The sequence below is a fragment of the Pistacia vera genome, unplaced genomic scaffold (genome assembly GCF_008641045.1).
Source record: "Pistacia vera cultivar Batoury unplaced genomic scaffold, PisVer_v2 Contig521, whole genome shotgun sequence".
Classification (NCBI taxonomy): Eukaryota; Viridiplantae; Streptophyta; class Magnoliopsida; order Sapindales; family Anacardiaceae; genus Pistacia; species Pistacia vera.
The window spans coordinates 553,635-580,527 of record NW_022196359.1 but is presented as its reverse complement, the minus strand read 5'-3'; the positions used below and the strand labels follow the sequence as shown (position 1 = coordinate 580,527).

Below are 26,893 nucleotides of genomic sequence, written 5' to 3'. Positions count from 1 at the left end.
TTATTTTGGTATATATATATTGTGATTCAAAACTTTAATTTAATTTTTTGATTTTCTTTGCCGTCGTTAATTTTTATTATATAATAAAGATAGAAATATTGAATTGTTATTAGATGTAATTATTATTAACTTCTCTTTTATTAGTTAACAAAAATAAATGGTTCACATAAAGTCTAAAATTATATATATATAGTAAAACAATTTAACTATGAGATTTTGGATGATGATTTATTTATTTATTTGAAGAACACGTAAATAGTTAGTCAACTTTTGAAATATTAAAATTTATTTAAGGTCAATGTTATGGATTAATAATTTTGATTAAAATCTGTAAGTTTGAATTCTAAGCGATGAAATTGAAATAAGAAATTTAAGAGTATTATATTACAATTTATTTAGTAAATTAAAAATCTAAAATTAGACATTAAAGCGATGTTAACCAACGAGGATGTCGCTGTTCATTGTTTAATGTGTTTGAATGATGCAGGCGAAAAAAGAAAAGATTGAGTAGGTAAGCAGTGGGTTGCGAAGGTTGACTTTTAATAGCTACAGCAATGTCCAGTCAAATCCACGTGTGCCCCACACTTTTCACTCCTTATAAAATTTGGTTTAACTTAATTTTCCCCTCAGGTATCATAAATAACAGTTTACCCCTTATCTTTAGCATTCCGTTGGGATTTTGGTGTTTAATTCAACATATTATGTGTAAAATGTATGAGATTTGGATGTATATAGCCAACTCAATAATCATACATTTTTAAAATATCTATGTCTCATTTAAAGGGAAAATAAAACCATAAAATCTAGTAACTTACAATTATATCCTTAATAAAACAAAAAGTAACATATTCTTAATATATAACGTTTGACTATATTAATTATCACTAGATAGTCTGATGATAAAAGAGTAAAAGAAGGTTTCATAAGCTTACGAGTTATAGTTCCCACAGGCCTTAATACGGGTGGCTACAATTTCAAGATTTGGAAGATTAGTTGAAGTGCGTACAAACTGACCTAGACACCATTGGTTCCAAAAAAAAAAAAAAAAAAAAAGTTTGACTATGCCAAACTATACAAGAATTAATAATCTATCATTTAACAATATGATTTAATAGTCTAATTAAAGCATACTAAACTTGGTAGTCTAACTTATTTTGACTTTTTTCCTTGTCATTTTTCATTAAGGGCAACTAGATTAACTCACATGAATTTATGACTAAATTTTTCATTTAATCAAAGTCTTGAAATTCTGGGAACTAAAATTATTAAGGATGACTATATATAGGAATAACGGAATAAATTAGTTCGATGACGGAAATACTAACGGAAGAGTGACTATAAGGTGTAACTTGTCATTTGAGATACTTGAGGGGGGGCAAGATGTGCGCATACCTTAGGGGAAAATTGTAATAAACTCACTAATTATTTCAAGGCAGTCTGCTTCTTCTTCCAGGAAGCTACACATTCACATTCACATTCTTGTTTCAATCTAAAAACTAATAGCCTTTTCTTTTCAACTACAACTTCAACTTCTTCTAGAAGTATAAAAACTCCACTGTACCACCTACACTTTTAATATAATCGTTAATTTTCTTAGGTCAAATAAAGTAGACGTGCTCAGTTCAAAGTTTGAAAACAAGAAATTTATATTCATATATAAGCCAAAATTATCTCCATCTTTGATTGATTGATTAATTCTTCTCTGTGTAATCATGGAGGAGGCTATGAGAGCTTTAGGTAAAGGCTTTGATTTTACTAGTGATTTTAGGGTGAGATTTGCAAAGGGAAGTAATGGAGTTGGAGGAAGATTGGTGGTTATTGATGAGGCTAACAAAAGAGACATTGTTACTCCTCCTGGTGTTACTATCAAAGGAGTTTCTGAGGACATTCGTATCGATAAAGGGGATCGAATTCGATTTAAATCTGATGTTCTTGAATTTAATCAGGTACATGTTTTCTTTCTATATAATTCTAATTCAATTTCTTTAGTATGTGTTTCTGATGTTTGTTTGATTTGGTTGTTTTATGCAAATTGCAAAATATTTGGTCCTTGGGAATAATTTTGCAGTGGTTAAAGTTTGGTCGAGAGCTGAAATTCTGATATTGTGCAAAGTTTATTGATAGAAGTTTGTTTTAGGTGTGTGATTGATGGCTAATAAGATTGTTGAGATATGTGCAGCAGGTTATTTGATTGATATCAAGAATCATAGTCAATTGTAGTGGCTTCATGTAAATTTTTCCTGCAGATAACTAAATTAAGTGACATTTCTTGGTGATGTTGGTTCGATAGCAACAGCTGCTGTTCCTATAATAGTTCCTTTTATTGTATTTGTTTCTTGACAATTTGTCCACTAAGGGGACAATTTGTCCACTAAGGGATAGTCTATGTGGGTGTTTTTTATGGTCTTCAAGCATGGTTCTTCTGCTGAATCGATTTTGTTTGCTCAAGAATGATTCTCCTCTCAGGCTATTTCGATAGCATGATTATTGAAAGTGTTCACCCAGATTCTTTTTCCTTTTCTAAAAATAAATAGCTTGACGATTCTTGATTGTTGCTGGACTTACTTTAATGCTAAGTCTTATCTCTATGGTTAATGACATTCAGAAGGTTTTAAAGGGGTGCATATCCTGATAGCAAATAGATATTATTGTACTTACAATAACATCAGAAGTTCTCTTTTCAGAATGTGGGGTGCTAGTTCCTATATATATAAAATTTGCCTAGTATACCTGAAAGCATTTTTGGATTATTGTGAGCAAATGGCTTGCTGGCTATAGATGATGAGCTTATGATTTGGATATATTATTGTTTTTGAGGAGGCTAAGAACTCTGGTAATATGAACAAGTTAATGTTATATGCTAGGGTATTAGTTGTCTCTAAAGGGCTTTAGGCCGATATTAAAATAATTAAAGAGTGCTTATGACAGTGTAGTTTTATATCTATAGTGAAACTCAGCTTTGATGAATATGAATCATTTATTGACCTCAAAACATTTGATCTTTTCCTCTGTTTCTTCCTCTGATTTCCTCTATAAGAGGATCTTGAAAATTTCTATATCATCTTGTTAAGTAGAAATAGACATGAAAAGAAAAGGATACATGTTATAGACGTGAAAAGAAAAAGGTTACATGTTATAGACGTGAAAAGAAAAAGGTTACCAGATTGATGTCATCAAATTTTATCATTTTGTTTATATTCTCATCTATTAGATTTTTATCTCTCTTTTATTTATTTCTTTATTTATTTTTAAAGAAGGCTTACTTGTAGTCAGTTTTCTTACACATATGCTTCCATATCTTTCTTTCCTCGCAGATGTCTGAATTACTAAATCAGAGATCTTCAGTTCAAGGAAAAGTTCCATCAGGCTATCTTAATGCTATTTTTGATCTAAGTGGGGACTGGTTCCATGATGCTGCAGACACCAAATATCTTGCTTTTGATGGTTACTTCATCTCTTTGTATTATTTACACCTAACGACGTCTCCACTAGTATTGCAAGACCAGGTAAAGAAGTCAGTACCGGCTCACTGGGATCCAGCATTGTTGGCTAGGTAGGTTGTAAATACTTTAACCATTTTCTGGTGTTTATAAAGCTTCTTGATGCATTACAACATGGAGAAAGAATTAACTGTATGATATATGAAGAACATGACCTACATTTATGTTCTAGAGCTTGTCTTTGGATCATGTTTGCTTAAATTATGTCCATTGTGTTTCAAATCTGGGCTTATACATTTTTTTCATTTTTTTAGTGTAAATACATTTCTTCATCGTGGTATTATTATGTAAAAAATATTTGACTGTGTTTTAATGATTCCAGATCAAGCTTGTAGTCTATAAAAGTGAAATGGATATGAATATGGTTAAGATTCAAATATGCACTCCAATATGTCAATTCTTGAAAATGTATTATGGATAAACAAGTAATGATTTGTTTTATACATTTATGTTAAATATTTTGCTGTTAAAGATTATATGATGCAGCCTATCATTGTTTAGTTACAAATACATTCTGAATTGCATATCAAAAGATACATCATACACCCTTTCATAAGTTTATCTTACAATTGCATTCCTAACAAATGCTAAAAGTTGCTGTAGCTGAAGTTTAGCAAGTGTGTGATACACATTATAAGGTTTCAAGAAGTATCCAATACTCTTCTTGATTTATTAAAAATAGGAAAAAAAATTAAAAGAAAAAAAATTATGAACTTTAGATACTTTTGTTTAATACTTCTACATATCCAGGGGTATAAATATCTTATATTGTTAGTACACATCTGAAACTCGAAAATCTGTAAACTATTCCCTAATTCTGCAGCTTTCAAATTTTTTGAGATCTGTAAATGAAATCTCCATATCCCTAGTTTATGATTCTAACCTTGTTATATGGATCATATCCTAATTCAGAAGTTCCAAGTAGGAGCATCAATTCTGAATGGTTAATATATTGACAAGGGTAGGGCTTTGTTCAAGATTATTCTTATATTCCTGGAAGAAAAGGTCTTTCTCCACATGGATGTTTCACCTCAATTGAAAAGATTTATGCATATCCTGTTGTAGCAGCATCTTTTTTTCCTTGTCTTATATTCTATGCAAGGTTCATATTCATACTTATTGAATTCGTGTCATATTAAGTGAAGATTGCTCTTATCTACTTGAATCTGCAAAGTTCTAATGATAGTACAAGGTGAATTTTATACGTTTGAAAATTCCATAGCAGGTAATAGAAGGTTTTGAGATGGCAAAGAACTTTGTCAGTATAGTGATTGATAATGTCAAGTAGGTGGCAGTAGAAGATAAGAGTCACAGGTCTTACGTTGAAGACCTTTCATATACTCTTAAAGGAACATCCATTTTCTATTAAATGGTTTACAAAAATTGAGCTTTCATATTCATAATAATGCTGACCACTTTAATGATTGCCATGAGTTCAGAATAAAAAGGAGTTGAGCTTAACTTCATAGGAAAACTGCCTTTAAATATACCATTACAAGACCTAGATATAGCTCCTAAAGCAGCTATTTAATATGTGATTCAAGAAATTTTTGATTAATTATATACTATATGAAATGTTTTTTTTAACTAGGTCTCGAGGAATAGTGAATATTGATGTTTGAGAATTATAAATTGAATTTTGTTACCAAATTTTAATCATCCATTAAGATAAAATTGAGGAAGTGATTTTTGTTGTCATAGCCATGTGCTACAACATTTTGGATAGGAAACCTATTAATAGCACTTTCTTTGGAATTCTTTTTGCTTCACTTCATATATATATATATATATATATATATATATATATACACACACACACAATGAACGCATGAGTGTGTGTGTGTGTTGCATGTCCTAGTTCTTCATCTATTATATTGAATTTTCGATTGACTGTCCTTGATCTTATATTACCATGGCTTTTTATGTATTTTGATGCTAATCAATATTATTAGGCAGGTTTATCCAGACATATGGGACGCACATAATAGTAGGGATGGCTGTTGGAGGCCTGGATTTAATTTGTGTTAGACAGAAACCTTCTTCACCTATTCTGCCTGCAGACCTCAGAAGACACTTAGAGGACCTTGGCGATTATCTATTTTCTGACGGAAAAAGCCCCTCTCTACTACAAGGGAAAACAAGAGATGGCAAGCAAAAGGTATTTGTGCTGCACTTATAATTTAATTTCATTTTTGATCCATGTATATGATTTGATAAAGTCTAGTATTTCTATAGGTTCCCGAGGTTTTTAATCGTATTCTGAAGTCAAACACCATGCAGTTGACCAGTATTACAGAGACATCAAGCAAAGATGTAAGTCAAGAACTGTTTGAGAGCACATCTATTTGCTATTAATCATGTTAGAGGTTGTGGATCTTTATTATTCTCCTCTATCTTTTATTTGGACCAGGGACTCACTATCATTTGTTCTAAAAGAGGAGGAGATGTGTTCTTGCACAGCCACTCCAGTTGGCTCCAAACAGTTCCTTCTAAACCAGAAGGGATTCTCTTCAAGTTTGTGCCTATTACTTCTCTTCTTACTGGGATTCCCGGCAGCGGCTATCTTAGTCATGCAATTAACTTGTATTTGCGTTGTAAGTATTTCAATGCCATTTGACAAATTGGGAATTAATCATACATTTACTGACCCTGGTCCATTGCTCAGCCTCTGCCATTTTTGAAGTAGCACAGTTTAGATGGTTTATAATTGTATGTTAACTAGTTTCTGTGAGTGCAGACCCCCACATGAATACACAAACAAACACACCCATAGATACACAGGAAGATTAAGGACAAGATTGTAATATGTTTTTAGGGTTTCAATACGAGAAGTAAAAAATTGCATCTGCACTGGTTCTATTTCTTTATCTTTTAAAGATAACATTTAAGGTAACTCAAAATCTATGTACTGGAAAAACAGAAAGTAGACATATTTGTCTGTTTCCCTTATTATGATATAGTCTTTCTTTCCTAGGTCATTGCTGCATTTATTTGTTATTTTTTTTCCTGAGTTTTACATATTCTAACAGTGTTAATTTTTTCATTAACTTTTTCTCTTCCTAGACAAGCCTGCTCCAGAGGATTTACAGTACTTCTTGGAGTTTCAAGTTCCAAGGCAATGGGCACCTATGTTCTGTGAGCTGCCTCTTCGCCATCAAAGAAAAAAAGATTCTTGTCCTTCTTTGCAATTTAGTTTCATGGGTCCTAAGATCCATGTCATCTCTACACAGGTACTAGATATTGAACAAAGTTATAATATTCAGTTGTTAGCTCAGTTTTGCATAACTACAGATTTCTGTTCAGGATAATGAAGTCTTCATTTTCTTGTTTGGGAATTAGATATTCTTAAAGCTAAAAGTGTTTGAAGTTCAATGACAATCTTAATAATGCTGAGTTTAAGAGTTTACATATGAAATAAGCTTGCATTTTCTATAGTACCTCTGTCAAAATTGTATTTTATACCAATATTGACAATTACTAAATCAGTAGTGTATCTGAACTAAAACTTAAGATTAAATGTTACCTATCCCACAGGACCCTATGTCTGAAATAAACTTGAAAACTGTTAAGACTGAATGTAAAATATCAATAGTGGTCTCCTTTCCATGTCTGGATAAAAGGCCTCACATCCTAAAGCTCCATAAAGGGGTAGGCTGCACTTTTTGGTCCCTTGAGTTTGGCTGGGCATTGCATTAATATTGTCTCCTTTGGTTAATATGTAAAAGTTTAAACGGAGAAGCATTTTGCATTAGGATTAATATGGATTAGGTTAGTATGATATGTATGATATAGATTAAATAATACTAATAATCCAAGCATTTACAGGAACTAACTGTTACTAATACTTTTTCAAATGTTTTAAGACATTTATTGGGATACGGGTGGTGGGGGTGGCGCACTGTTTCCTATACAGTCTATTTCTGGTGTTAAATTTTGTTCTGTCTATCAAACTTGATGAGGTTTATGTAATTTTTGATGGTGAGATCCACATTTTGATAACTACAGCAGTGTAAGTAAGGCACAATCCCATGGATCAGAAGGAGTGCCATGTAATTAGTTTATGCGGTGGTTGGATTGGCGTCTAATCTTTACATTCATGACATATTTTCTATGTACAAATGATATCCCTTCCAACCCTTCTCCCTTGTTATCTCGTTAACTTATAGCCCCTTACCCTGAGCTTATTTCCTTATCTTCCTACTGACAGTTTCACATTTGAGGCAAAGGACCCCATATTACAAGTCTGACACTTAAAAGCACTTGGACAATCCTATTGTTTACATCTCAAGAACTTTCTGGTTCGATATAGTTCTAGCCTTGTAAAATTGATAAACATGCTTTGAATTACGTTTTAGAAAGATATTTTTAGTATGTATGCAAACATATTAGGATATATATGGTGCATATGCATAGAGAGCCACTATATCTATGTTTTGTTTTGGCATGTTGAATTGAAATTGTTTTTAAATGTCACTAGTGACAAGTGTAGCTTGGTTTTATCAGAGTTCATCAATCTTAGTTGACATTGTTACTCAACTAGTGGTTCATCTCAAAGGTTTAATGAATTATAGAACTGCAGTTATTGATTTTGTACTCTAAATTCTCTTTCCCATGCCATTTCAGGTGTCAAGTGATCAAAAACCAGTTGTAGGCCTACGATTATACTTGGAAGGAAAGAAATGTGACCGGCTGGCATTGCATGCACAGCATCTCTCAAGCCTTCCGAATATTATGACCTTATCATCAGCTAACGACCCCAGGCCATTTCAATGGCGTGGTTCTGATGACTACAGGTTTAGTGACCAATTTTTAGAACCAGTCAAATGGAAGAGATACTCCAATGTATGCACATCAGTTGTTAAACATGATCCCAGTTGGTTGCATGGGGAGTCCTCCGGTGTTTTCATTGTAACCGGTGCACAGCTCTTGAGCAAGGGAAAGTGGCCGAAGACAGTGCTGCATCTTCGTCTTCTCTTCACCTACTTACCCAATTGCATGATCCGAAAGACAGAGTGGGCTGCTGCCCCAAGAAATTCTCAGAAATCTAGTTTCCTTACGAATCTGAGTACAACATTCACGTTTACCCAACGGAGCATCACAGGTCCTCAAAAGCAAGCTCCAGCTGTACTTAACTCTGGTGTCTTTCCGGATGGTCCGCCAACTCGGGCTTGCTCTGGAAAGGTACTTAAATATGTGGAGACTACCGAAGTTGTGCGCGGTCCTCATGATTCTCCAGGACATTGGTTGGTGACGGCTGCCAAGCTTGTGACTGATGGTGGTAAAATTGGTTTGCATGTGAAATTTGCATTGTTAGACTATTCTTGAGTTGTCTTTCATTGTACATATCGAGCCGAATTGGTTGTGATTAATAATTTCATTTCGTTTGCTTGTTTATATGCCTTTTTTCGTTGTAATTGAAGGTTGCCTGTAGAAATCTATGCATAGCTTTGTATAGAAGGAAACAACAAAGAGCTGACTGTATACCTAGTTAAAACTTCCTGTCGACAATATTCACGGTTTTCGATCATCATAAAAGTGTAGGGTCTGTTTGGTAGATTATTTGAAATGTGTTATTCCAAAAAAACTATTTTAAATTGAGTTGAGTTGGATTAAATCAAATAAGATAGATTATAAGAATGTGTTTGGTATAATATATGAAATTATATCAGAGTTGGATAAAATGTTGAAAAGTTGTGTGATACATTTTTGGTACTTTAGTCTAGCCATCCACAAAACAAATTTAGAGCAACCAACCAAAAATAAAGTCCAAACAACCCTGGCTCCATAGCTTTCATAGACCTAGGTAGAGATCAGTTCCAATTGGGCCTGATTGGGACCAATCACTCACGGGCTTGGGACTGGTCTTAGGCCCATGAGAAATTTTAGGGGTTTATGTAATTTTTAGGGGCTTGAAAATTTTATTTTCACCCTTGAGAGATTAGTAAATTTTCAATTAATTTTAAAAAATAATAATGTAATAAATAAATTAATGGTTAATTATAATTAATAATTATTTATAAATATGGGGATTTAAATTTAAAATTTAAAAAGATAATTTAATTAATTAATTTTAACATAAATGTAATATTCACACAATCACACTTCAGAAATAAACAATTAAATAAATTTTTTTTATTAAATTATTCATTGTCAACAATATTTATATAATTCAAATATGTGTTCCTGAAGAGTTCGAGTAGTTCGGGATCTTCAGGGTGCTGCTGTAGTCTTCTCTCTGCATGAGTATAATTCCGTAAACACGTTATCACTTCAATCATCTCATTGGTTAAAAACATCTTTTGTTTTCAACAATCCGGCCACTTGTTGAGAATGCTGACTCGGATGCAATTGTAGAAATCGGCACTGTAACAACTGCTGTAAACTAGTAAAATGCTTGCTTAATAATAATAGGAAATGGGCCCAAAACTTTTCTTTTTATTATATGTAATAAGTCTTCCATACACAAAGAGTATTATTTTACAACATGCCATTTAAAAGACAAAAACAAGGGAAACAGCGTAGCTATTGCTCCTCGCTTGATGACGCCCCTCCGATTGCATCATCACCTAGATCCTGCATCCACAAAGGAAAATGATGGGATGAGCACAAAATAATGCTCAGTAAGTAACTCTCTATCTGTCTATCCCCGTAACCATGTTTTCTTAGTCCCTTCCTCACACTTTCTTTCTATTGTTTTCTATTAACGTTATGACCTCATCTTACCGGAGGTACGGTCGGATGGCGTTCACACAACACCATCTCACTCTTCATAACTGTCAGGTGGAGTTCACACAGCACCAACCCGCTCTTAGTGACTACCGAGTGAGGATCACAAAGCATCTACCCAGTTTTCCTAACTATCGGGTGGAGACCACAAAGCATCTACCCGTTTCTCATGTGGTGACGATCACAAAGTATCAACCCATTTCTAATAACTATCGGGTGACAATCACAAAGCATCAACCCGTTGCTACTAAATATCGGGTGACGATCACACAGCATCAACCCGTTGCTACTAAATATCGGGTGACGATCACACAGCATCAACCCGTTTCCACTAAATATCGGGTGACGATCACACAGCATCAACCCGTTTCTACTAAATATCGGGTGACGATCACACAGCATCAACCCATCTCTAATGACTTTCTCTACTCTAGCACTTCTCATTCTCTCTACCCGTAGAGTAGTTGCATTCACAAAGTTCTCTACTCATAAAGCAAGTGCATACACAAAGTTTTCTACTCTTCTTAAGTCACTTCTCAATGCACAAATAATGCATATGGATGGTTCATCTCCATTAATGCACTTATGAAATGCCAACATGCAATGTTGCAAGAATTAAGGTTCACTACTCATACTTAAATCTCTACTAGGCATTTCATCAAACAACTCAAGTGCATAACAAGACTCTACTATAACAACAATTTTATGTCTTTCTCTAACCATCCAAAATGGGAGAAAACTCCCTCACATAGCCATAAATCCTATCATAGAATAACACTTCTAAAAAAGATTTCTCAATATCCTTCAATTCCATCTCAAACTACATTCCCAACCCACATCTCACTTCTCATAATCAAAGTGTATGAACAACCATAAAGCAATAATTATCTCCATTTAAACCTTAATAACATAGCATATCACATGTATATACATACACACATAATTGCAATTAACTCTCTATTCAAGAAAGTTCTCAAATCTCTACTTGGGTTGGGGTTTACTTACCTTGTGATGGAGAGATCTCACTAGCTCTTCCTCTCTCTTGGTTGCTTGATTTTTCTCTACCTTTTAAACAATTCAACCAAGAGACCTCAATATTCAAATATACATAAAATCTCACTAAACTTCACATCCAAAGCAAGAATCCCTACCTTAGGATATTTTAGATTGATCTTCTACCCCAAATCACTCCAAAAGCCCTCTAAAAATCCTTGAACAATTGGAAGAGAAGTTGAGAGAAAGTAAAAAGGAGAGTGGCGGTGGAGAAGAAGAATGAAGGGTTTTGCAATGACTTAATTCCTTTTAATACAATTTATGCACAAGCATTCCCATTTTGCCCTTACTCTTCCTTAGGAATTCCATCTATACCCTTTGATTCATTACAAACACAACCCCATATCAACATATTCTCCAAGCAAAATCCTTACATTTTACTCCCCACTTTTCCTACTAATTAGGGGTCGAATGGTCAAATTACCCTTAGGGGAGAAAATATCTAAAACTTAACCAACATTTTGGTCGACCCGTCGCCGTGGCGAAAAAGCTTCTGTCACCGCGGCGAAACTGTCCAGCAGCTTCCTCAGCTTTAACACCTCTTTGCCGCGGCGAAGATTCTTTTTCGCCCCGGCGAAGCCTGGAACACTAAACTTCTTCTATTTTCAACCAATTTCAAGGCAAGTATTCAACATACCACTCAATCAAAGGCCAATCAAACAAGTAATACTAATAAACCGACTCAAATAAGAACAAAAAGGAGAAACATTGGCTACGTACCTCAAGTGAGGCGTTATAGGCATAGATAAAATGTCACGTGCCATTTGGGTTACAATGGGGAATCGACTTTAATGTTGTTTCTACCATTTCTCCTTCTTCATCATGTATGACATGTCCATTTGTAGGTAACGATTCAACTCATTTGGTCCATGTATGTACAAGCTGGAGCTGTTACTTTCGCCGTTATGTTCCATATACGTCCACATGCTCGATTCTTGATAGTTGTCTTCATTAGGGTCTTGTTGGTCGTCTCTGCTGGACGTTCTAGTTCCATTGTACCTGCTCTGATATAAAGAAAAAAAGCTTTCCAATTTTTGGTTAAAGTTAATCAAATAATATGTATAATCATGTCCTAAATGCTGGGCTATCTAGTAATTATATAATTAACTACGTGTAATTTAAACCTAAGATCTACAACAAGGCCTAATCCATAAAAGAATGGAATATCTAACCAATATTTCTCGTATTTTTTTCCATCTTTGAAACAATTTCCATTAAGATGTCATTATATCTATATTTAAAAAACTTCAAGTATTGTAAAATAAATAGTGTCAGCATTATGTGTTGTATATAATAGTCTAAAACCTATCAATTTTTGTTGTAAACCCCAACCATGATCTAAGTAATGTATTGTGACAGTTAAAAAATTTGTTTTTCATCTACAAGCCCATATGTCTGAAGTAAGTGCAATAGATATATTCCTAAAAAATTTTGAAATTTGTTTTTAAGTTAAATATTTATTTGGTTATAAAGTTTTAGTATGTCTCTTCAACTTGTACTTCTACTAACAGGGGTATATGCTAGACAAAATGCAGTTCTAATCAAGTGAATAAAAAAAGGATTTTCAGATAAAGAAAGAGGAGAGTCCGTAGTAACTATGTATTTTGCTATTTCCTCTTGTGTTTGGAGTGCATTGTATTGCCATGTTGACATAGTTGAGGATTGTTGATTAAAATTAAGTTGAGTTTGAATTTGTCTACCTGGTCCGGTTGAAGATAAATCGGACAGATGCATTATTTTGGAGTGCTTCTTCTCCAAGTGTTGTTGCATCGTCGGAGTCCCCTTCTCAGCGCCGATAACAGTTCCACAAAGATTACGTACCCCACATGATTCTTCCCCCTCCCCATTCACCTTTGCCCATTTTGATTTGGTAAGGTGTCGCCATACATTGGACACGACCCTCTTTGACGGTTGGGCGGGTTGGGTCGTGGAGTCGTAGCTCGCTTGTGTTTGGCTGCACCACGTCCTGGTTGAATGTGGTTGTTGTCATTGAATTGCAGTTGTTGCCTTTGAAAAGGGTGAAAATGGATCGAACCCTTCCATTTCTTAGGTTGATGAAACATAGATCTCATTTGACCATTCCATTATGAATTTATGATAAAATAATAAGTAATTAAAATGAAAAAAAATTAAATAATAATATGAATAAGAGATGATACTGAAAAATAGAAAAAATAGAAAAATATAAATAAATAAATTATAAATATAAATTGAATTGAAGAAAATATGAATGAGAATTGGATTGGAGTAGAGAGATTGACAATTGGTGTGAAAAAAATTGGAAGTGTGGGGGATTATTTATAGTGTAGGATTGAGGGGAAAATGAAAAAAAAAAAAGACCTTTGGCTACCAACAGTCATGTGTTGTATTAATTGTTTTTTTTTTTTTTTTCAATTTCATAAAATTTCAATTTAACCCTTAATATTTTTGTCTATTTAAAAATTTTAAGGGGTTTTTGGATATTTTATAGAGATTTTTTTTTTTGAAATTAAGCAAAAGGGTTTGGGCCCAAGCCTGGACCGGTCCTAGGCCTGGGCCTTGGAGGAGGGCCCAATCAAGAGACTAGTCCCTCCTCCTATAGGCTTGGTCCGGTTTGGGACTAAGCCCTTGTAAGGACCAGTCTTAGGACCAGTCCTTTGGGCTGGGCTTTTGGAACCAGTCCCAAATGTCTAGGTCTAGCTTTTCACATGGTTAAACTTATTCTAAAATACGACCAACCCTAGAGTAGACTTGTTATTTGTTACAAGAGATACAAAACCAATTGAGTTTGAACCACCAACCATCCCAAAATCCATGTAAAAAACTTGTGTTTTGAACAAGGAGGACCTTATGGCGGCAAAGTGTTAAATGCTACTAACAACTCTTATTAGTTAATAATAATGCCGCCTGTAATTATGACAAAATCTAAGGGTGGTTTGTTAAAAAAAAAAGTCCTAGTTCTTAATCTAGAGAAAATAAATATAGAATATTTTTTTTAAAACCTTGATATATGAGAAGTACCATTTGGTATAATGAGATTAATAATAATAATGTTATGTATATGAGATTTCATCTTCGCATCTCAACTCATGTGACAATTGTTGTGGTAACATTTAGGATGATAGTAAAATAATATGTCGAATCAATTGCTTGGAGATATAAAATTGGGATCCTAACGTTGTATGTATAGTAATACCTAGTGTTTTTATTCCACCCCTGAGAGATGAGCGAACAACAAGAGCCTCGTCTTTTCAGGAAAGTATAAAGAATCTCCTTAGGAAATATGTGGGGAAAATTGTGTAGAGAAGTGAAATTGGAACTTAAACTAAGGTCTATACATATAAATTATCACTTTCCTTAAGATGTTACTTGGCCCCGCCAATTGTTTGATGCAGGTTATGCAATTACGCCTTGCCTTTAAGATTCAATGAAACACTATTTTGTTTGCCTGTGTTGTGCATTGATGAAAGTAAACCTTGAATACTCTTGAATTTTGCAAGCCTGCCCAATATCAGTGGTCTATTTCTACAGATTAATGGAACATTGGATTGGATTGGACGGTGGAAGAAGAAGACTTTTCACAAGTTGTGGAAGTGTGAAAAGTAGGGGTGATAAAAAAAATGCAGAAGTCGAATTGAACCGAATTTTCAGTTTTTTAAAAAATTGGTTCAGTTTCGGTACAAAGAAAATAAAAAATTGAATTTTTAGCTCGGTTCGGTTATTGTAGAGTCGGCAGTTGACCGTACTGTACCTAAAAATTTAAGACCCGTCGTGCTGTGGACTGTGTCGTGCCAAGGCCCGCAAAAATTCGTGCCTTATCATGCCGTGTTGACCTATCAAATTTGAAGGTCCACAACACAACCTACTATACATAGTACAAATTATGATAATTTTGATTTATTATTAATAATTATTATAAAAATATTTTATATATTATATTTAGTGATATTTGATATTTATATTGAGACATATAATAAAAACTCTTTGCCACAGAAAAAAAGCTTTGGAGACTTCGCTTGTGCCTGCTTCGAAGCCCACTTCTTGAGAGTTCGGCTGGGAATTCGCCTGATTCTGACGTCTTCCGATGTCCAGATTGTGAAAACAAAGAAGGGTGTGAAACAGAAATCGGGGTTGATAAGGAAGGGTTTGCGAAAGGAAGTGAAGCTATGGGTTTCTTCAGGTAGTAAGAAAGATGGGGCTGGTGGTAAGATATCATCTAATTTTGATGAAATTGAAGCTCTTAGAATGATGAATTCGCTCTTAGTTGGCAAGATTGAAATTAATCTTACAAATGGGCAATCCGAAACATCCCACCTCAATCTTGAATCGGTGGAGTCCTTGTATGGTAGAGATGCTAGTAATAGAGCTCAAGTCCTCCAACTAGCTTGGAACTCATCCTGCGTGGAGGAAGGATCAATGGTGAATAGTGCTTGGAGGACATGCAAGCTGGTTGCAGTCCCCTTTTCGTTAACTCTCCTGTGTTAGGAACTCATAATGGTAGGATTAGTAGGCCGCGAAGCCCTCCATCACGATGTGAAGGTCCGTCGAATGGCACGATTCATTCTATTGTTGCGGGATTTGAAAGAGGACAACCTTTGATAGTGGATGATGGGAGGGTACCGGCAACCGCTGCTGGTGAGGCGATGGTAGTTGGAAGTAAATGATAGCCTCTTGGGCTCGATTGGGGGGATGGATGTGCTTCAGGCCCAATCTTTTCCTAATGGGCTGAATAATCCCCATGGAGTCAAGTTTGGATAATTTCTCTATGGGCGTCCCGACCTCGGGGGGGGGGGGGGGGGGGGGGGGGGGGGGGGGGGGGGGGGGGGGGGGGCGGGCGTGGCGGCGAGGCGCGGCGGGGGCGCTATTATGGAAACCAACTTAAAGCCTTAATAATTTTGGGCCTGGTAGTAATCAAATTGTCCTTCCTATGGACAATTTTCAAAATGGTGGAAAGAGTTCTCACGTAGGGAGCAGTGAAGGTGACCAAGAGGGGAGGCCTTTGGGTAGTCAACGTCGGAGTTGGGTGATTGTTGCTGGCGACCGTAATTAGAGAGTTAAAATGTTGTTGATGTACTTTAAACCGTTTATGGATGCAGCAGGAGTGACAACAATTTGCCCACCTGTTTTAGTTGCTATTGAGGGAAGAAGGCAATGGGCAAATTGTTTAGTGGGGTTGTTCATAGATAAAAAACTTCCCTTTCACATTGTTCAATCGTACGCGATGAAGTTGTGGATGAAATATGAGATCACGTAGGTGATGATGAATGATAAAGCTTTCTTCTTTTTTAAGTTTGGAACTGAATTTGAAATGATTCAATGTCTTGAGGATGGTCCATGGCTCTTCCAAAACCGACCTATTCTCCTTCAAAAATGGCAACCAGCTATGGAGCTTAGTAAAGAAGCTCCTCGGGTGATTCTGTTATGGGTGAAATTGTTTGATGTGCCTTTGGAGTTTTGGAATAATGTTGGTTTTAGCCATATTCCGAGTGGGGTGGGCAAGTCTCTAGCAATGGATAGGGTCACGGAGGACAATTGTAGATTAGGGTCTGGTCGTATTGGTTATGCTAGAATACTGTTGAAAGGTGATATCATGCTGGAAATGCATAAAAGGTGGCAGATTTTTTGAACTGCAGTTTAACCCTGTTAATCTCTCGTAATTCATGCAGAAGCAGTTTTTTTTGGTCACTGTGTTGGTTGATTCAATGACATGTTTAGTTGTATTAGGTTTGGTTTAGTATTGTTTCTCACTTGCTTGTACGTGTATTAGTAGGTGGAGTAAATTTAAATTTGAATTTTGAAATGTTTTAGTTGAAACAGTAACGTTGGCGTGTATATATTTTACCCCTGTTTTTGAATAAAAAACAGAGCATTATTGCAGTCCCAAGTTTCTCTTTTGTTCATCTGTTTTTCTCTTTCGTTTCCATGCAAAACTAACAAATACTTGTAGAAGTTGATGCCACCCGTAAGCTTCCTGAAGTGCTGAATGTTTGTACCCCTTGTGATGAGTCTAGATAGACCAAGATGGTGAGTGTTCATGTTGATTACCAATGGCGACCCTAGTAGTGTGATCGGTGCTCTGTTTTTGGTCATAAAGATTTAGATTGCTCGCAACAGCCAAGACCTGAGAGTAGAGTTGAGTGTGGGGATTTGCCTAAAGCAAAAGCTATGGATAATGAAGGTTTCCAACTTGTCACCAATGGCGACCCTAGCAGTGTGATCGGTGCTCTGTTTTTGGTCATAAAGATTTAGATTGCTTGCAACAGCCAAGATCTGAAAGTAGAGTTGAGTGTGGGGATTTGCCTAAAGCAAAAGCTATGGATAATGAAGGTTTCCAACTTGTCACTAAAAAAAGTAAAGGGTCATCAGAAAATAGGGATATTATTGGGATCAGTGGCACTAAAAAGTCGAGAGAAGAATTAGTTCTGGGTAAGGCTAAACTGGGTAAAGAGACAAAAGTAAAATCAATTTTTAGTGTGAGTAATGTCTTCCAATGTTTAGTTCAGCTTTAGAGGAGAGACAAATTGAACCTCCCAATCATCATAAGGTTTCAAAGATCTCAATGATTGCTGAGGACAAAGAAACGGTGATGGAAGAAGAATCAGAGATGGGAAATTCAGATGTTGAATCTGATAAAGCTTCAATGGCAGAGTTTATTAAGGAAGGGGCTGTTGATTTAGGCCACCCACAGGGTACTGATGCAGGGGGAGGTAGGGATAACTCCCCTATATGTTCTTAATTATTATGGTTAATATTGCTTGTTGGAATATTAGGGGTCTTAACCAACCCCTAAAACAAGTGGAGGTTCGTAATTTTGTGAAGGAGCGTTGTGTTTCTCTTTGTGCATTACTTGAAACTAGAGTAGCTTACAACAATTGTAAGCGTATTTTTGATAGTACGTATAGGAGATGGAATTGGGATTGTAATGCTGATCAAGGGAATCAGGACTGCAGGATTGTTATAGGATAGGATCCGGTGTTATATAGGGTGGAAGTTCAGGAGAAAACTGACCAAGTCATACACTGTCTCATCCATGAGATTTTTGGTAATAGTTCTTTTTTCTGCTCTGCCATCTATGCTGTCAATTACCATATTAATAGGAGGGAGCTATTGCGTAACTTAAGAGAATTTCAAAGAGATATCAACGTTACTTTAAATGTTAACGAAAGTTTAGTATTACTACGGGCATGAAGGAATTTAGGCAATGCGTAGATAACCTAGAATTGGAGAATATTAACAGAGCGGAATTTTGTATACTTGGAGTGGCAAACCCCATGGAGATAATGGGGTTATGAAAAAGTTAGACAGGGTGATGGGCAACTCCCAATTCTTGACTACTTATCCTCAAGCTAACACGTACTTCTTCCCCTAGGGCATAAGTGATCACAACCCCACTGTGACTGTTTTTCCTCAATACTTGTCCAGTAAGCCTCGTCCCTTCAAGTTTCTCAATTACTGGGTCTATAAGGAGGAGTTTTTGCCGTTGGTTCAGTAGGTTTAGGATACTCATACTCTTGGATTTCCTATTTTCTTAGTGATGCAAAAGCTAAAAGCTCTTAAACCTTGCTTTAGAGCCCTTAATATGAAGCAAGGTAATCTCATGCATAAGGTGGCAATGCTTAAGAAAGAGGTTGAAAATATTCAGAGTGCTCTTGATTTGGACCCTCATAATAGAGATTTAAGGGAACAAGAAACAGTCTTCTTAGGGGCATTTAGGGAAGAATTATTGGATGAGGAAAGGCTACTGAAACATAAGTCCAAGATTCACTGGTTAAGCGTTGGAGACCAGAACTCTACCTTTTTTCATAAATCTCTAAAGTCTTTGCGGAATTTTAGGCGGACTGAGAGGATATCTCTTGATTCAAATGAAGTTGTGGAAGGTCAGGGTATGGCTAAAGCCTTTGTGGATTATTACTAGAATCTTCTTGGTACAACTCCCTTGGTTTTGAGTATGGAAGGTTTGGATGATTTATTCTAGTCCAGAGTCTCTGAGTTGCATTGCAGAAACATGATCCAAGAGGTTAGTAAGCAAGAAATTAAAAGTGTTATTTTTGATATTGGTGATAAAAAGGCTCCGAGCCCGGATGGGTTCTCCTCAAAATTTTTCAAAGCAGCCTGGAGTATTGTGGGGGATGTAGTGTCGGAGGCAATTATCAACTTCTTCAACAATGATAAACTTTTGAGGGAGGTGAACTCTACAGTGATTGCCCTTGTTCCTAAGTTGGATGTGCCGCAAAAAGTGGGTGATTTTCGTCCAATATATGTGCTCTACAAAGCTATCTTTAAAATTATAGCTAATCGAGTGAAGGGATGCTTAGGAGACCTTGTGGAAGAGACTCAATCAACCTTTATTCCGGGCAAGCATTTAAGTGACAATATTTTGTTTGCTCAAGAGCTATTTAGGAATTACCACTGAAGTACTAGAGCTGCTAGATGTGCTTTTAAAGCGGATATTCAAAAAGCTTATGATAGTGTTGATTGGGGCTTCCTAATACAAACACTTAAATATTTTGGCTTTCTGGAAAAAATGATAGGATGGATCAAAGATTGTGTTACCACTCCTACCTTCTCGGTGGCTATAAATGGAGAGCACCATGGGTTTTTAAAGGTAAAAGAGGATTGAGGCAAGGGGATCCTCTTTCCCCTTACTTCTTTACGTTGGTTATATAGGTTTTATCTCTCATTATTTGTCACAAAATTCGGCAAAGAGAGGATTTTAAATATCACCACCTTTGTGATAACCTTGGAATAAGTCATATTTGCTTTGCAGATGACTTATTCCTCTTCTGCCACGGGGACCCTTACTCGGTTCAAGTACTACAGGATGCTCTTACCGAGTTCTCTAAATTTTCTGACCTAGTTCCTAACATTGCCAAAACCTCCACATTTTTTTGTAATGTACAAGACGAGTACTAGGCTGTTATCAACAATATTATGGGCTTTGCTGAAGGAAAGCTTCCTGTCAGATATCTTGGAGTTCCTCTTATTACTACCAAATTATTTCATAGAGATTGTTTGCCCTTGATTGATAAGGTGGAGCAACGGTTGAAGTCATGGAAAAATTGGAGTTTATCCTATGCTGGTAGGTTACAGTTAATTATATCGGTTCTTTCCTCTATTCATATTTATTGGGCGCCTGTTTTCATTCTTCCCAGTTCAGTTGTTCAGACAATAGAAAAACTTTTGCGATCTTTTCTTTGGTCTAGCAATGATATGAGTAAAGGGAAGGTAAGGGTTGCTTGGAAAGATGTCTGTAGTCCTAAAAACGAGGGTGGACTAGGGATTTGATCCCTTAGAAGTAAGAACATTGCTTTGATGATGTACCACCTTTGGAGTATTTTGTTTGGAAGGGACTCCTTGTGGGTTAAATGGATCCATACCTACAGGCTGAGGGGGAGGAGTTTTTGGAATATTCGTATTGCTTGGGATGCTAGCTGGTGTTGGTGTAAATTGTTGAAAATGAGAGATTAGGTCAGAAATCATATTTGGATTGATCTTGGAAATGGTCAGGATACTGTTTTGTGGTTTGATAATTGGCATCCACAGGGACCCCTTGACAAGATTATTCCTTCATGGATCTTCTATGTTTGAGGCTTAGGGCATAATGCCTGAGTAAGTGACATCATTAGAAATGACCATTAGGAGTGGCCTGAAGTTCTTAGGGAGGTTTACCCGTTTGTAACCACTTACACTCCTCCTATTCCCATGGCCGGCACTAAGGACACCTTATATTGGCAGGATAAAAATGGAAAAAAGTTCATTTTTCCACAAGACAGGTTTGGAAAGACCTTTACATGGAAAATGGAATTGCCCCTTGGTCTTCTTTAATTTGGAATGGCACTTGCATACCTTGCCACTCTTTTATTACTTGGCTTGCCATTAATCAAAAGCTTTTAACACAAGACAGAATGCAAAGATGGGTGAACCCAGAAGATCTTTACTGTAGGCTTTATAATGGCACCATGGACTCACATGATCACCTTTTTTATTTTTGAATACCCTTGCTCTCAAAGAGTGTGGAAGGCTATTCAAAATAAGGGGCATTTTCAGCCACCACTTGGTGGATGGAATGACATTGTAAACTGGTGTACAACTAAATTTAGAGGCAAACATATCCAAAGAGTCATTTGTAAATTGTTTGTTAGTGCTGTGGTGTACTTTTTATGGCAAGGGCGGAATTTTCGATTGTTCAAAAGCATGCGGAGAAGTACAAATATTCTGGAAGTTTTAGTGTTTGGTGAGGTCAGACTTTAGGTCCATTCTTTGAAGTTCAAAGATAACAACATAGTTCGTAAAGTGGTTGAAGAGTAGAAACCTCCCCAGGGATTGTATAAAGACTGACACATTCTAATTTGTTTTACCATGTTTATATCTATGTTTTGCAACTTCTGTGACCTTTCCAGATATTGTAGAGGGAGCAATTATGGTTATGAAGGTGTGGAATGGATATGGTGTTGCTGGGATAAGGAGAGGATGTGAGTAACTGACCGGATTCACACAACGGAAAAACGTAATAGTTAAAACGAACCGATCAATTACATGAACCAACAGTACAGATTATAACGTTTTCATGCATAAACTGAAACGTAAAATAAAACTGTATTAAAAACAAATCCGTACAAGGATTTAGTTCATACCGACGTTTGGAGGCTCCTTCGAATATCTCTGACTTTGGACACGAACACTATTCACTGGATACTGTTTATCGGCTACTGTTCACTGGATACTGTTCATCGATACTATTCACGTGATTCTTCGCTAATCGATCCAATGTGGCATCGCACTCACGAAAGTCCACACGAAGATAATCCTTAGAACCCTTGATTATTTTGCTAGAACAATCAAAGGCTTCAAGAATCAAGAAAGAAGAATAAGAAAAATTTTCTTCTTCACACAAAAGTGTAACGAGAGAGAGAGAAAGAGCTGGGGTGGCTAGGGTTTTTGATTGAATGAATATATCACCTTGTTTTAATTTTAAGTTGCACTTATATAGTGCAACAATTAAAATCCTATTCCACTTAGGAATAGCCATGAGCTCACCCTAGTTCAACCATGCAACCAAACACACCCTTTATGGTATTTTAATTAATTAATTATTATTACAATTAAAATCAATTAATATATAATAATATATTGACATTTAATTAATAATAATAATTCAATTAAATATATACATAGATATGTTTAAATATAATTGCACTAATTTAATTTTAATATTAAAATTAAATACAAGCAACAACCTCAACAAATTTAATTGCAATGTGAGATTACTAAAATAACCTTTCATCTTGAAAGACAAAAATACTCTTCTCACAAATTGATTCTTAAATTATCTTCTAAGTGTGTGACTTGTAGGTTGTTCATCATATTGGTAGTGAGTAGTATCGCGATTAACACCAATTAATCGTCTCACTATATACAGACCAAGATTGGCCCTTAGCAAGGCATCATGGCCACCCCATAGATTTGGATTCAGCGAATCCGTAGCCTGTCAACGGTATGGTTACCATGCAATCAAATCATTTTATCATCTGTAATCTCATCGAGACTGAGGTATAGAAATAGTCTCAACCTTAGATATCCTCGACATGTTTGTATTCAGTTAATAGACCAATGACCGGAATAACAAATTGGATCGAGCATCAACTGAATCCCACTGTGGCAATAGATTTAGTGTCATTGCCATTTACTGAGTTACCTAGTGAGATAACTTCTCCCGTACCCAGGAGTGATGAATCCTTTTTCGATCCACCATAGTCTTGATACACTTCTCAATGTAGCTAATCACTACCATATTGATAGCTCTGAGTAGAACTACGTTGGGCTAGTGTCAAACTACACCAATTGGTGCACAAGACGCTCCGGTGATCTCAAGTCTAAGGATCACATGTACTACCATCCGTTAGAGGATTTATTCCATAGACACTGGGGTTACCATACATATGGAATCCTTTGGTGGGTCTGTCCATTGAACTTGCCTCTAGCAAGAACCTATGTGTTGCACCAAGTTGTCGGCAAACAACCTTGACAAGTGAGATCAGTCACTGCCTTTCGATAGGGTCGTTCAACACTATGATAGCCTTACCGTATTATCTGTGTCCTTGGTCAGAATAATACTGGGGCTACAGACGTTTCTAGAATGGCCACCATATGTGATCATAGGGTTCTCACTATCAAGATTTGAAACACTTGATACCCTCGTCACGATTCTACCATCTTAACGACATATATCATTACATATAACTATGATTTACACGATATAGAAGAATATGCATTTTATTGATAAATAAACATTTATTACAGAGTCAATTTTTACAATAATAGATTGGCTCTAGGGCACCTACTCCAACAATCTCCCACTTGCACTATAGCCAATCATTCATGTATTTAACATTGAATGACCCAAGTGCTCATCATGCTTCTGCTCCAACAAAAACTTCAATAGTGGGTTAGTAGGTATTCTACAAATCTGCACATTCTCTTTCTAATGACTTCTCAGATAAGATTGAATCGACTAAGTAAGTGTTTGGATTACTGCTGAGACCGTGATTCCTTAGCCACAACAATGGCTCCATTGTTATTGCAGTAGAACTTTACTGGATCAACAATGCTTGGAACCAATCAAGTTCAGTAATGAACTTCTTGATCCAAACCGCCTATACGGCTGCATTAAACAATGCGTTATATTTAGCATCAATCGTAGAATTCGCTACAATACTTAACTTTGAGCTTTTATAGCTCACTACAACTCTATTGAGGCAAAATATAAACCTGGATTGTAAGCGAAAATCATCTTTATCTGTTTGGAGATTAGCATCATTGTATCTTCTTACAGTGAGCTCATCTTCCCCTTTATAATCCAAGATCATATCCTTAGCCCATTTTTGTGTATTTAAGGATGTCCATTGACACTTATCCAGTGTCACTTACTTGGATCTGATTGATATCTTCTACAAGTGTTGAATGCACATAAGACATCAATCTAAGTGCATAACACATTGCTCACTAAGATCCTACTGATATCTTCTGCAAGTGCTTAATGCACATAAGATATCAGTCTAAGCATGCAATCACAGCATCGCTCTCTTGGATCCGATTGATATCCCATGCAAGTGCTTGATGCACATGAGACATCAATCTGAGCATGCAAGATGGATCCACTTGCTGAAACATGTGGGATCCTCTTCATTCTATCTCCCTAAATATGTGGTTTAGGACACATATCCTCAGAGAGATAGACACTATGTGCCACTGGAAGAGATTCCTTCCTTGATTCTTCCGCACTTAATCCCTTCAGTACCTTGTCTATGTACTCTGACTTGGGTTAAGCAAAATTCTTGATCTATTACGATAGATCTTAATTTCGAGAATGTAAGTTGCTTCTCCTAAGTCTTTTATGGAGAATCACTTGGATAACCAAGTGTTTACCGACTACAAGTTTGGTATATCATTCCCGATCAGAAGTATGTCATCAACATACAATACTAGGAATGCCACTGTGCTTCCACTCACCCTTTTGTAAACACAGGTCTCATCTTCATTCTTGGTGAAACCAAAGTATTTTATGGCTTCATCGAAACGAATGTTCCTGCTCCTTGAAGCTTGCTTGAGTCCATAAATGGACCTCTACAACTTGCATATCCTTTTAACTTGTTTATCATGAACGAAACCATCGGGATGTGCCATAAACACATCTTCTTCAAGGTTTCTATTCAGGAAAGCATCATTGACATCTATTTGCCAAATCTCATAATCATGATATGCAGCAATTGCAAGCATAATTCAGATGGATTTAATCATGGCAACTGGCAAAAGGTTTCTTCATAGTCAATACCATGAATTTATTTGAAACCTTTGGCAACCAGTCGTGCCTTATAAGTATGCACCTTGCCATCCATGTTAGTCTTCATCTTGAAGACTCATTTAAACCCTATGGGTTTTACCCCTTCAGGTGAATTCACTAGAAACCATGACTGGTTTTGGTACATGGAGCCTATCTCAGATTTTATGGCTTTAAGCCATTTAATAGAATCTGGATCTGATATAGATTCATCGTAGCTTCTGGGTTCATTGTCTTGGTAGACTAGTATGTCACCATGTTGAGTCATGAGAAAACCACATCTCTCATACTCACGACGTACTCTCCCAGATCTACGTAGCTCCTGTGCTACCTGAGGTGGTTCACTTTGATCCACAAGTTGTGGAGTAAACTCCTCCTGATGTTCAACCACTTCCTGTGGCATATCATCCTGTCCTTCGTCTAATGTATCTTGTGATACTAGAGCTTCATCGAGTTCTACTTTTCTCCCACTAGTACTTCTTAGAAAAAATTATTTTTCTAGGAAGACGCCAGTATGAGCAACAAAAGGTTTTGTGCTTTTCTGGATGGTAGAAATAGTATCCTTTGGTCTCCTCAGGATACTCCACAAATACACTTTCACAGGATTTCGAGCCCAACTTATTCGAAGTCAATTTCTTGACATAAGCTTCGCAACCCTAAATCTTTGGATAAGACAAGTTGGGCTTTCACCCACTCCATTATTCATACAGAGTCTTATCTACAGACCTTGGCGGTACACGGTCTAGTGCGTGAGTCGCAATCTTTAGGGCATAACCCTAGAATTATGTGGGTAGATCACAAAAACCTCATTATGGACCTAACTCCCACATTCGTTCAGGTATGTTTAACTCAACTTGCCACATCCGACGTAGATGTGACTCTGAGAATATTCTTATTATCCATTTTTGAAAACATATTATTATGAAACAGTTCCATAGAATATTATTTATACTAAAAGACAATAATCCGTTATTATATTAACATTCTTACTTGTCCAAAGTGGACAATAAAAAAAAATTATTGCTAGAAACTGAATGAATATCATAACGATCCATAAGTTCCAAGTAACAAGCCCGTAGGCAAAATCAGACAATAAGATCCTACAGCTAATGCAGTATCATGTGCTCCATCTCCAACAAATAGGTTTACCTCTCCCTCGGTGAGCAATCTACTCTATCGTAGCCCCTGCACATTAGAACAAATGTGAGTACCACATCATGTGTCAATGACCCAAGATGTTGATGGGAGAAGTTAATCTCAATCAAGAGCATACCTGATGAAGAAATAACATTCTTCTTCCTTTTTGCTAGAAAGGCCTTGCAATGCTTCCTCGAGTGGCTGGGATTCCCATAGTGAGGACAAACACTCTTTCTATCTATAGCAGTTCCTTCCAACGACTTCTAAGCCCTTACCTTCTCACTTGAGTTGGCTTCAACCAACGTCAATGTTTCTAACATTCTCATGCCTGACTCAGTAGCATTCAACATATGTAGAAGCTCAGAAAGGGTATTTGTCTTTTCATCCTCAATGAAGTCATAGACAAATTGAGAGTAAGAATCTGGCAAAGACTGTAATATTAGGTCTATTGCTAAACCTTCATTAAGTTTGCATCCTAAAATCTCAAGCCTGTTCATATACTCGGTCAACTTGAGTATATGATCGCCAATTTTAGTACCCTCTTCCATCATACATCTGAATAATGATTGAGACACCATATGCTTCTCATTTCTTTGAAGAAAATGAAGAATAGAAGCCAAGTCCATTCTCTGGCACTACTGTCACAGTAATGGTGTCATTG

The 26,893-nt window shown here is 36.3% G+C and overlaps 1 protein-coding gene across 1 annotated transcript; it reads left to right on the top strand.

Annotated features, from left to right (window-relative positions):
* The first annotated feature begins 1,551 nt into the window (after positions 1–1,551).
* On the top strand, positions 1,552–9,059 carry LOC116106769 (MACPF domain-containing protein At1g14780-like). The gene is made up of 7 exons (XM_031393095.1): positions 1,552–1,946; positions 3,315–3,553; positions 5,457–5,658; positions 5,736–5,813; positions 5,911–6,094; positions 6,564–6,730; positions 8,124–9,059. The coding sequence occupies exons 1-7, from the start codon at positions 1,713–1,715 to the stop codon at positions 8,823–8,825; spliced, it is 1,806 nt and encodes a 601-aa protein (XP_031248955.1). The 5' UTR covers positions 1,552–1,712; the 3' UTR covers positions 8,826–9,059.
* Positions 9,060–26,893: the final 17,834 nt, after the last annotated feature.

Bases quoted from the DNA above. Each gene is read 5' to 3' on its own strand.
- LOC116106769 (XM_031393095.1), top strand. From the start codon at position 1,713: ATGGAGGAGGCTATGAGAGCTTTAGGTAAAGGCTTTGATTTTACTAGT. The intron at 1,947-3,314 runs GTACATGTTTTC...CTTTCCTCGCAG, and splicing joins ATGTTCTTGAATTTAATCAG to ATGTCTGAATTACTAAATCA. The intron at 6,095-6,563 runs GTAAGTATTTCA...TTCTCTTCCTAG, and splicing joins AATTAACTTGTATTTGCGTT to ACAAGCCTGCTCCAGAGGAT.